The 10,419-nt window shown below is 50.1% G+C and overlaps 4 protein-coding genes across 4 annotated transcripts; 1 reads left to right on the top strand and 3 right to left on the bottom strand.

Moving 5' to 3' along the window:
- Nucleotides 1–688: 688 nt before the first annotated feature.
- EDB91DRAFT_1234181 (glycoside hydrolase family 25 protein) lies at nt 689–1,995 on the bottom strand (the record flags this gene model as incomplete). Its single annotated transcript, XM_041321180.1, has 7 exons — nt 689–773; nt 829–952; nt 1,038–1,042; nt 1,072–1,168; nt 1,223–1,387; nt 1,458–1,626; nt 1,981–1,995. 7 exons carry the CDS (start codon nt 1,993–1,995, stop codon nt 689–691), a joined length of 660 nt encoding a protein of 219 aa, XP_041183126.1.
- A 471-nt stretch (nt 1,996–2,466) lies between these two features.
- EDB91DRAFT_417587 (uncharacterized protein) lies at nt 2,467–4,878 on the bottom strand. The gene is made up of 4 exons (XM_041327203.1): nt 4,718–4,878; nt 3,822–4,637; nt 3,479–3,769; nt 2,467–3,428 (listed from the first exon to the last, which is right to left on the bottom strand). Exons 2-4 carry the CDS (start codon nt 4,508–4,510, stop codon nt 2,804–2,806), a joined length of 1,605 nt encoding a protein of 534 aa, XP_041183125.1. The 5' UTR covers nt 4,511–4,637; nt 4,718–4,878; the 3' UTR covers nt 2,467–2,803.
- Nucleotides 4,879–4,911: 33 nt separating this feature from the next.
- EDB91DRAFT_1099872 (mid region of cactin-domain-containing protein) lies at nt 4,912–8,269 on the bottom strand. Its single transcript, XM_041317159.1, has 12 exons — nt 7,530–8,269; nt 6,928–7,480; nt 6,783–6,875; nt 6,499–6,732; nt 6,147–6,449; nt 5,802–6,097; nt 5,712–5,751; nt 5,491–5,660; nt 5,375–5,435; nt 5,257–5,322; nt 5,104–5,202; nt 4,912–5,050 (listed from the first exon to the last, which is right to left on the bottom strand). Exons 1-10 carry the CDS (start codon nt 7,775–7,777, stop codon nt 5,308–5,310), a joined length of 2,013 nt encoding a protein of 670 aa, XP_041183124.1. The 5' UTR covers nt 7,778–8,269; the 3' UTR covers nt 4,912–5,050; nt 5,104–5,202; nt 5,257–5,307.
- On the top strand, nt 8,021–10,346 carry EDB91DRAFT_1043725 (P-loop containing nucleoside triphosphate hydrolase protein; the record flags this gene model as incomplete). The annotated part of the gene is made up of 16 exons (XM_041313080.1): nt 8,021–8,188; nt 8,250–8,314; nt 8,368–8,462; nt 8,516–8,636; nt 8,694–8,790; nt 8,847–8,853; nt 8,903–8,940; nt 8,994–9,028; nt 9,108–9,336; nt 9,370–9,477; nt 9,536–9,659; nt 9,711–9,726; nt 9,780–10,011; nt 10,059–10,093; nt 10,154–10,160; nt 10,209–10,346. 16 exons carry the CDS (start codon nt 8,021–8,023, stop codon nt 10,344–10,346), a joined length of 1,515 nt encoding a protein of 504 aa, XP_041183123.1.
- Between the last annotated feature and the right edge of the window lie 73 nt (nt 10,347–10,419).

Genomic DNA, 10,419 nt, shown 5'->3' with positions numbered 1-10,419 from the left:
TTCAAGCGCACCGTAACAGCCTCCTCTTGTACGACCCCTATACCCACCCGTGCCTCAGTAGCACCCCATGGCATCCCCCCACACGCGGCTACATATTTGCAGCTCCCACACCTGGCGGCACCACTTGCCCACACACATCCTCCGACGCGGCTAGTCACTAATAAGTACTACTGTTGTCGATGCTTCATCAGTACTACGGTTGCCCTCCCCGTTGCCCTTCGAGTCCATCGCCTGTAATGCGCGTCCCTCCCCCCACAACCCTTTCCACCTGCATGCGCTCCTACACCCGGTTATATATATATATATGCACTGAATATCACGTGCGGTGTCACTGTCTGCTGCCTCGATACTCAAACGCCAAGACTACACTGATCAGTAATGTCGTTAGCAATACCGAGGGCATTCGGCTTGATCGAGCTGCTTCACTGCAAACGAAGTTTGCCAACCATCGCCGGGTATGAGAATAAGCGGCGGTTACATACACAATCATTTATGCGAGGCTTAGTAAGTAGTACATGGCTTGAGCATCCCCAAAACACCGGGTATCATTGGCATAAATCGACTCAATGGTCCACACTTGATTAATAACAAAATACTATTGAATGAAATTCATCTCGAATCTGGTTCAGCTCCCCTTAGCCATTCTGCGCAACACGTTCAACATTGACTGAGGTACGAGGAAACATGATTACCTCTCTAAACCAGAGGAGTCGCCATTGAACTTATCAACGTCAGTGTTGTCTGACGTTCCATATTGCCAAAAGGTGGTGTACCTGCAATTCGTCAGTATCTCAAAATTTTCAAGATAGTTGTTGCAGAAGTACTTACGACCATCCAGCGGGAAGAGTGCCAATGGAAGAGCCGGGATGAGCAATCCAAAGGGGATTCATTGACCCAAAACTAGCGGAATTACCGGTGCAAGATTTCCACCAGTCGGTAGTGGTGTAAATTACTTGAACGAGTTATCAATCATAGCACCAGCATACAAACAATAGCACAACATACCTGGGTACCTGCAAGGATATTCATCAATGTACCATTTCTACCACGGGACATATCAGTTAAACGTACCTGGTGGTCGAAGAGTGGTACGCATCGGAGAAGCTCTTGATCCAAGACACCATTGATGATGCACTTAAGCCATAGCACTCAGAACCACTCGGATTGTCTGCCCCACGTCATCATCATGAACTAGGAGTACTAAAATATTACCTGGACTCACATTCTATGTCAAGCGCCCCAGGGAGGGTGATGCCGTCGGCAGACCAGCCGCCACCATGCTTCAAGAAATACGAAGCTTGCGCAGCACCAGTTGACGAGTCCGGGCGAGCGAAGTGATAACCACCGCGGAATAAGACCAGCATTGGTCGCACCAGTGTATTGAGAGCTGAAGTCGGGATTCAAGTACGCTACCTACCCGTCAGATATTTCCATGCGAGTCAGGCTAGCGGGCTCACTGGTTCCCTCAGTCGCTTTGATGTAGGCAAAAGTGACGCCCTTAGACTTCCAAGAGCTCCAGTCAACGGTACCCTGGTAACTTGAAACGTCGACGCCCAGAGGATCTGAGCGTTTCGTGATGATAGGCTCGGCAAGAGCTGCAGTAATACAGAGCAAGAGTGAGACAAACTTCATGATTATTATGATGCCACCTGGCCTGGCATTTAAATCGTTTGCAGAGTGTCAGTAGGTGCACGCGTCGCCAGGACGTGTGATGCCAAGAGAGTGAATCCACATGGGCTCTGCTGTGTAGGTAAGCCTAAGTGGGCTGGCACGATTACTGATTCATCAATTCGTCGAAAGCGAGCGTTTGCAAGTGCCGTCGCAGAAAAAAGCCACCAATTTCAGTTAGAGAAGAAGATCTGCAAAATGCTAAGTGATCATCGATGCATTCGATCACCTTTGATGCCATGCACGAGTCCATGATTCACAGCGACAAGTCACCACGTGTCTCGCAAGGCTGGGCCTGTCAATAGGAAGTACGGACTGTGACGCCATCTTGCACCGCATCCACCAATTAGCAGTGCCATTGCAGTACGTAGTGTCGCCGCGTTGTCGCAAACTTGGCAAGAATTCATTAGGGTGATGGTTATTGTTGTCCTGCTTCGTCGCATCACGATGTCTGCCTACTAGGGAGACTAGTCCTGTGTTGCATTTCGAAGACGTCAAGTTTAGAACTCGGATCTCGTGAACAATTTAATTAACCACGCGGTGAATAAAGGGAAATCGCCACGGATTGGTGAGCGGCAATATACTTGATCTCAAGAGTACATACATACCTAGTGAGTATAACTTAGTTCTTACTGTCGACTGCAGAATGGAGTGGAGGAAGCGATTCGAGCGAATGCAGCCTAGACTAATGCCTAGTACGCTGAACGTGATTTCCAAATTACATAAAAGTCGCAAATCCGGTCACATTAGAGAAGACGGACGCAATGTGGAATAATAATACGGTATCAGAACGAACTATAGACACAGCAAATGTGAACAAATCATCGATTGTAGCGAGATTGTAGCAATGTGTGGAAAGTCAAGGTGCGCGAGAGACGTATAGTAGACGCAAAAAAAGTAAGAAGCACTATCTACCATCCAGGATAGGCCTCACATTGGCCGAAGCCGACACGCTGACGTTGGGCTTGACAGAAGCGGCAGAAGGGTGCGCATGCCAATATGTGGTGCCAACGATTTCATTAACATCCACCACGGTAAGCCATACACGACAGAGAAGACAAAGCACACTGAGGGCGATGGGAAAGCGAGGGGAAGCATAGAGAGGAGACGCATTCGACAAAGCAGTTGTGACGTTTTATCCAAGAATGGTCTGGCAAGGGCCATAACGACCTACAGTATGGGCGAAATGCGCACCGATGGTGCTCAAAGGACCGCCAACTGCAGCACCCCAGGTGCCTTGGGTAATTAATTCCAGTAAATCCAGCGCCGTCGTGGGCTGCCTCAATTCATGTACAAAATTGTGACTGCCCGGGGCAATACCCATCGTGCGAGGGTTCCTTTTGACGATGGGATCTGCCTCAGGACACCAGTCACTCATACGAGAGTTCTTGTTGACGACGGGGTCGGCCTGGGGACACCAGTCACTGGGGTCCGGAAGACAGGTCAAAGGTTTGACAGGAGTGGGTACATGAATCACAGGAAGTTCCTGGTGGGGAGTTGCTGCAGTCTTTTTCTTGCGACCGCGGTATCGCATGAAGGTCGTGTTAACCTCTGTAGCCTCATTGATAGCGAGTACGTCATCGAGAATGCGAAGTATGATGGCGCTATTATCACCAGCGAGACCGCTAGACGGGGCACGAAGCCCAAGTATCCAGCCATGTAATGCAGACCTTGGGATGTTCACAACATAGTCGAGAGACATCAGGGCAGTCTTCTCAACATTGGTGAGGGTGGAGGAAGGAATTGCGGTTGTCTTTTCCCTAGATTGGGGTTCAGCTGTCACATCGTTAGATAGAATGAAGCCACGCACCATGTCTTACTGGCGAGGCAACAGTCGTTGACCCATTTGTCCGCCAGTCTTGCAACGATGACGAACGCGGAGAAGAGAAGCTCATCCAAAGTTGCCACGCCACAACAGTAGAGATGGTTGAAGATTGACACTCCTAGGAAATCGCTCCCATGACCCATGTCCTTAGTGGTAATCTTGGAGATGTACCATAACGCATGAATGACAACGACTTGAGGGTTGCTGACGGATTCGAGAATGAATCGAATACGAGTGCCGACAATGGAGGTCACGTAGTTTCGACCATCGAATTGCCTGCTCATTCAATAAATAATCACGTCAAATGCCTTGCCAAGTAATGACTCACGGGTCGGGGAACACTTCGTCTGCGCGAGCTTTGATAGCCAGCGAATACATGAAATGCGCGGACAGGCTAGAAAACGCAGTTGCGATGCCATTACGATCGGGGGTCTGGGGCGCTACAACCCAAGGGATAGCGCCGCTACCTGAACGTTCAGAAACGGCGGAGGAAGCGGTGACGACCGTGGCGACACCATCCGAACCGCACTGGGAGAAAAGACCCTGTGTCCCACTTCTCCCTTCGGAAACGCCAGAGGAAGCAGTCTGGGAAACATAACCAGGACGAGCCACCGAAGGAGGAATGACATGACCGAGACCGGGCGGGACCATGGGCACTGAGTTCCTCAGTGCGACATCCTTGGCAAAGCCGCGTGTGTGAGGCTTCGCGCGTGATGGCTGTGACTTGTTGGTCATGTCAGACAGACAGTGACCGAGCGAGTATGAGGCCGCGCTTCCACAGGAAGCGCTCACAAAGTTGCCGTGAGCAACTTTCAAGGAACTGTCAGCAGCAAAAGTGAATAGTCCAAGCTTTTGTAGCTCCGTCTGGGTTGAGCACGCTGTTACGTCGTGTGGGAGTGCCGCAGTTTCTTGCACGAGGTAGGCGTGACCAACGAAGTGGAAACGTGTCGAACGTGAATGGGCCAAGGGGTCCATCATGCCAGTGGTACCGAGCGAATGTGGGGCCGCGATCATCATATTTCCGGTGTCGAAGATCGGTGGCGCAAGGGCGTCTGCGTCAGGGGAACAAGCCCATATGGGCTTTCTGAAATATGGGGTATAGTGAGTTGGGCGTGTCGTAGAGTGCGTTGAAGGGAGAGAATCTCTGGTAACAAACATTATGGTGAATGTTATGAACAAGGATGATGATTGCTGGTTATGGGAGTCTAGATGAATGCTACAGACCCAAGGAGATCTGGGGCGCCTTTTTGTAGCGCATCCCTCCCTCAACAGGGCAACCCGCACATGCGGCGTGAATACCTACTCAAGTTGTTCAAGCTGCTTTGACTTCCGATTATGGTTGTGGCGCTCTCGACAGGACTGTGGACAAAGCCAAAGCGAGCGGTGCTCACCGCCGCCACAACGATTTGGAGGTCAAGTTAGCACAATGAGATTGTGGACTAAAAATTCCATCCACTGAAAGCGCAATGACCCCGTCGGGACAAAGACAGTTTAAGTGGCAAAGAGACAACTCGAGGTCGACAACTGGTTGGACCTCCATTAGTTCGTGCTGCACAACTTGATCGTTTCCAAAAATGGACTGTTGTCAAGAAACACGTTTATCAACTTACGCGAGAAAAGTTGTTTTGTTGTAGTGGCTGTGACCAAGAAGATAGTTCACAAAGGGCTGTTTGTTACGAACGTCTTCTTGGAAACTTGTCCACCGAGGACTAGTCGAGTGGCGAGTTCAGAGTCGGAAGAGAAACATAAACAAATAACATTACATTAAGGAAATTGCAGGAACGATACATATGCCACTACAGGCTCGAGATCGTCTACTTCCGATAGAACTGCGGCACTAAATGAGCGCTGTATACAAGAACTAGTTGTAGAAGAACTTACATTGCGACGGAAATTGAACCAAAGTGACAGACATCCTCTATCAAAACTACTTCGGAAGCCCCTATGCCAGCACGTTCAGTGTCGGCAAAGAAAAGCCAGAACGCGAGGCTGCTCACCGTTTATGTGAAAACTCCCACTCCCGGTTGACGATCCTGAAAGCAATGTCTTCATATGGAGGCCCAGCGCTGAAATGCAGCAGCACGGTGTCCTCATTCCCGGGTTCCCTGACGATTTTGTACGTAGGGGCTTTTGATTTGTCAATCAGATCCGGGTAGAAGATGTTAAACTGAAGTATAGACGTGAGTTAGCAGGCAGTTTTAGGGTGATTGATTCATACTTTATAGCCCTGAACGACCTTCGGAGGTGGGTTGTCGACGCTAATTAATGGTGTCAGGACAATGTCAATGAAAGGCGATAGAGAACGCACTCGTAGTGAGTCTGATTGTACTTATTCCACTCGTAGCCAGTATGCACGCGGTTGAAGTATCTGGGTTTCCGAGGTCGGTATTTGTCCTCCCAGTTGTATGACGTAGGATTTGCAATATTCTCCTCGAGGTTGAAGAGCTCCTCCTCCTCGTCAAGTTCTCTCTCTGCCTCAGCCCTGTACAAAGCTTCGGACGCGAGGTCAGCGCCGCTTGCAATTTCTGGAGCTTCCACTTCAACCATAGGTTGAGCAGCCTTGGGCACGAAGCGCGAGGCAGCGACCGTACGGCGTTGTCTCAGCTGTTCAACAATAAGCAAGATTTCGACCAACACAAAAATTCATGCCTACCAAAGCACGAAGGTCGTCAAGCTCTGTCACTATATCAATCTCACGTTCATCTTCCGAGAACTTCCTGATGTCTATCAGTGGTGGACTCATAGACCTGTCGTAAGGTTCCATATCCTCCAGGGTGTCTGCTTCCGCTGTAGTCGCAGGTGCAACATAATGCGCGTCCTTCAGCCCTTGGGTTGCTGAACGAGCAACACCAGCCAGAAGCTCCTCCTGTGCGTGGAGAGCCTCGTCGCGCTGGCGCTTCCGTAACTGCTCAAGCCGATTGCGAACAACGACTTCGTGCAAGCTTTTCAACTTTGCCTGTCATTAAAAATTCAGTTGCAGTACCATACTCCAAGAAGAGGCATACCTTTGCCTTCCAAACGAGCAGTTTCTTGAGCAGCCCTTCCCAGTAGTCCGTATCAATAGGTTCGCCGCTTGCCAGCTTTGCTTGGATTTGTTTTTGAAGCGTTGCAAGATGCTCATAGCTTTTACCCGATAAAAGTGCTGTGATTTCTGTTTCGACAGCCACTGCTGCTTCTACCCCCATGCGTTCACTTGCTTTGATTCTGTCGATACGATCTTTGCATACCACCATCATATTCTAAGGAACATAATCAGCTGAGGCAAAAACAATAGATGTTACTAGCATACCGTCCAGAAGTCAATGTCCACATCAGAGGTCTCAAGCGAGAGGTAACGTTCAATATCATCATGAAGCTCGTCAATTTGGTCAGGCGAAAGATTCTGTGGGGGCAGTTAGTTGCATGCATCAACTTTCGAGGTCTCATATACGTACGTCGAGAATGTTGTATGGTTCGTCAAGGTCGATTTCGAGCCCGGCATCATCCTCGTCATGATCTTCGTCAAGCGGATGCGCATACTTCAAGTTCAAAGCCAAGAAATCGATAGCTTTTGCCCTCTTTTCTCGTATGCGAATGGCAGCCCGACTTCGCTCCTGCTCGAGCTGAAACTCCCCATCCTTCGCTATCCATTCCGACATCTGCGCAGACTCCGCCATTCTTGCCATACGCGACTCTTCCTCCTCCCGCAGGCGTTGCTCCGCTTCCCTTTCCGCTCTGCGTCTGTTCAACCTCTCGAGCTCCTCCTTAGCCTCTTGCCTTCGAATTGCATCCTTACGCTGTGCCTCCGCAAGGGACAGACCTTGCTTACGGTCTTTCTCATTCTTTTTGTGCCAGCGGAACTGCTGCCCAAGGTTGACGTCGTGGAAGGGATTATCGGTTGCGCTATACACACTGAGTTCAGCAACCTGGCGAGCTTCTTCCTCTTCCTTTATGCGCATTTTCTCTGCTTTTCGGGCTCTGCGCTCCTCGGACTTGTCGCGCTTGCGTCTGCTTCAGGTTAGTGGGTCATCGACGTGAATGGAAACCAAATACGCACTTCTTATCCTTGCGATCTTCATCTCTGCCCCTACTATCACTTCGCTCTCTTTGTCGGCGTGGGCGGTCCTCGTCACGATCCCGGCTCCGGCTGCGCCGCCGCTTCCTGTGGTCGTCTGGAGTGTCCCTTCTAGAAGTGCGCTTCTCGTCTTTGGCACGGTCTCCATCACTTGCCGGCGCTCTACGTGAAGGGCTCCTGTGACTTTGTTCTCTTTCACGGTTGTAGGAGCGAGAGCTGTGATGGTCCATCCTTGCAAGTTCCACAATAGCTGGAGCCAAGTTTCTGTATCGACTCGGAAAGGCTTGGAGTACGGTGTTTGACGTTATTTACGCAGACCTGATCCGGCTAGGCAGTGTAGCGTAAGTTCCTTGTGATGACATTCTGTGTCCATTGTCGATATTGTGTCATTATTTCTTGAACTCTCACCTCCCTAGGTCGCAAAGTTGTATAGTAGCGGGTACGAGCGCTGATTTTACTGACTACCAGGAGCCATGCTATCGAGGCTCACGCATACTTGGCGAGTTCACACCTGGCAAGTGCGCTCCTTGCGGGTTCTCTCCCGCAATCTTCAGACGCAGGCACGGTACGAGTATGCCTCGCGTGATGACCAGGACGACAGTTCGTTTCTGCCACGATCTGGACTTGCGACGCCACGACAGGTAATAGCTACTCCTCACGGTCATTAGGCCAGAAGAGAGACTTACGGCTTGTTACTGGCAGCTTGTACGATACCTCGATGAATATGTAATTGGGCAAGATATCGCGAAGAAGGTGCTTTCCGTTGCGTGAGCATCCATACGTATTGTTCTGCACCATGTGTAACTGAGGCGGTGGGAAGTGTATTCAACCACTACACCCGTGTTCGCGCAAATCTTGCTGCGTTTGGCGATGAGAACGATGCGGACCCATGGGCAGAAGCAAAAGAGGATGATTGTGTGTGCCGTTCACACTGTTTTATCAGCCAGAGAGGATGCTAATGAACGCAGCACACTCGAGCGTGTCGCCTGCACACCTGCATCCTCACCTCCAGCGTGTCCTCCCGCACCAATTACCCCTTCAACCTCGACAACCAGTCTCGTTATTTGAGAAAAGCAATGTATTGGTTATGTATGCAAAAACTTCACATTCAAGTATGCCCTGCTCACCAAACATTCACTACTACAGAGGACCAACAGGATCGGGGAAGACCTTACTCGCGCGTACACTTGCACGCGTCCTTGACGTTCCATTTTCCGTCAGTGACGCAACATCTTTCACGCAGGTGCGATTCTTTTCACTGCTATTTCAAGCTTCTCGCTCCTTACCACGCCGAACCAGGCCGGTTGTGAGTCCATCCGCTCGCCCCGCTTGAAGGCTAGCTGATGTCTCCCCAGATGTAGGAGAGGATGTTGACATGTGCATACAACGATTGGTACGCACATATAAGCTGAAGCCGTGTGGACAGTCTCATGATATACTACCTAGCTGCAAGCAGCCAATTGGGACTCGTATCGCGCCAGGTAACTCTTTGGTTCACCCTGTCCATACTGATTTCCTCTTTTCGTCCCTGTCTATCCCGCCTTCTTATACCACTTATAGCACAGGTATTGTCTACATTGACGAGGTCGATAAGATCGCACGAAAATCTTCATCTACCACTGAGAGTTCGCGAGACGTCGGTGGAGAGGGAGTGCAACAAGCTCTTTTGCGAATGATGGAGGGTGCCGTCGTCACTGTGCAAGGGAAGCCCGCGCCATTGGATCCCCCAGCACCTACGGCGCGAGGGCGGGGCTCCCCAGCTGTTGCTCAGCGTAAGTCTCATCAGAACGTATAGTACGCGTGAGATGTGCTGATGTGTCAGACAGAGAGGCCCGATACGTATCACATTGACACTTCAAATGTGCTCTTTATACTTAGCGGTGCGTTCGTGGGACTTGATACCGTCGTGAAGCGGCGGGTGAGCAAAGGAGTATGTGTCTCGATTTATTTATTCTAACTCTTACTCATTGACTCTATCGCACGTGTAGTCCATTGGTTTCACTGCAAACCTCGCACCCAAGGATGAAGACTCAGATAGCAAGGGTTTCATGCCGTTCTTCACATCAAACCGTCGATCATCAGAAAACTTACTAGAGATGATAGAACCCGCTGGTAAGTCATGTTGTTCGACACCTCTTCCAAACACCAACCATGGGCTTTCAGATCTTGTTAAATATGGGTAACTCTCTTGTCGTATGTTGTGGTGAAATTTCGAATTCATTTTATCCGCAGTTTTATTCCCGAATTTATCTCTCGCCTCCCAACCATAACTACTTTATCCCCGCTAAGCACCCAGGATTTACGACGCATTCTAACCGACGTCCGTGGATCACTTATTAGCCAGTACACCGCGCTCTTCGGGTACTCGGGCGTGGAAATTAGGTTTACAACAGCTTCGATTGACCAAATTTGTTTGCGAGCTGTCGAACGAGGTGGAGGGGCGCGAGGGCTGAGGGGAATCATGGTAACGTGTTAATCTGGGAAGTTCATCGGTGTACTGATGAAATACAGGAATCGTTACTGTTGGATGCGATGTATGAAGTACCGTGAGTTCTAATTCTCTTACTCTTGCGTGACTTTATTGACCCTTTTTGGGGCTCTCCCAGTGGATCGGTGTGATGTTTCTTTTCCTGACTGCTACCCGCGTTAATGATGTCTAAGAACGTTCGTTATGTTCTGATAACGGAAGATGTGGTGCTATGCAAGTCGCCAGCTCTTTACTGGATGCGTGGAGACGGTCCGGCGTTCTGGGCGGCCTGGGCGGACGAGGAGCAGCGAGCGGAAAGGCATCAGGTGTAGGTGCGTATATCCGGCACAGCGGATTTAGAACATCTGCTTGCTCGATTAACGTGGTGAGAGGCATATCACTTTT

The sequence above is a fragment of the Suillus paluster genome, assembly GCF_016628075.1.
Source record: "Suillus paluster strain FC165 chromosome Unknown EDB91scaffold_3, whole genome shotgun sequence".
In the NCBI taxonomy this organism is placed as follows: Eukaryota; Fungi; Basidiomycota; class Agaricomycetes; order Boletales; family Suillaceae; genus Suillus; species Suillus paluster.
Note: the sequence above shows the minus strand (reverse complement) of the source record. Positions and strands in the feature narration are given on the sequence as shown.

Excerpts from the sequence above, each read along its gene's own strand:
- EDB91DRAFT_417587 (XM_041327203.1), bottom strand. The coding sequence starts at position 4,510 with ATGATGATCGCGGCCCCACATTCGCTCGGTACCACTGGCATGATGGAC. Across the intron at positions 3,770-3,821 it reads GACGAAGTGTTCCCCGACCC|GCAATTCGATGGTCGAAACT; the intron begins GTGAGTCATTAC and ends TTGAATGAGCAG. Across the intron at positions 3,429-3,478 it reads TGCCTCGCCAGTAAGACATG|GGAAAAGACAACCGCAATTC; the intron begins GTGCGTGGCTTC and ends ACCCCAATCTAG.
- EDB91DRAFT_1099872 (XM_041317159.1), bottom strand. The coding sequence starts at position 7,777 with ATGGACCATCACAGCTCTCGCTCCTACAACCGTGAAAGAGAACAAAGT. Across the intron at positions 7,481-7,529 it reads GAAGATCGCAAGGATAAGAA|ACGCAAGCGCGACAAGTCCG; the intron begins GTGCGTATTTGG and ends AACCTGAAGCAG. Across the intron at positions 5,752-5,801 it reads TACAATCAGACTCACTACGA|CGTCGACAACCCACCTCCGA; the intron begins GTGCGTTCTCTA and ends ACCATTAATTAG.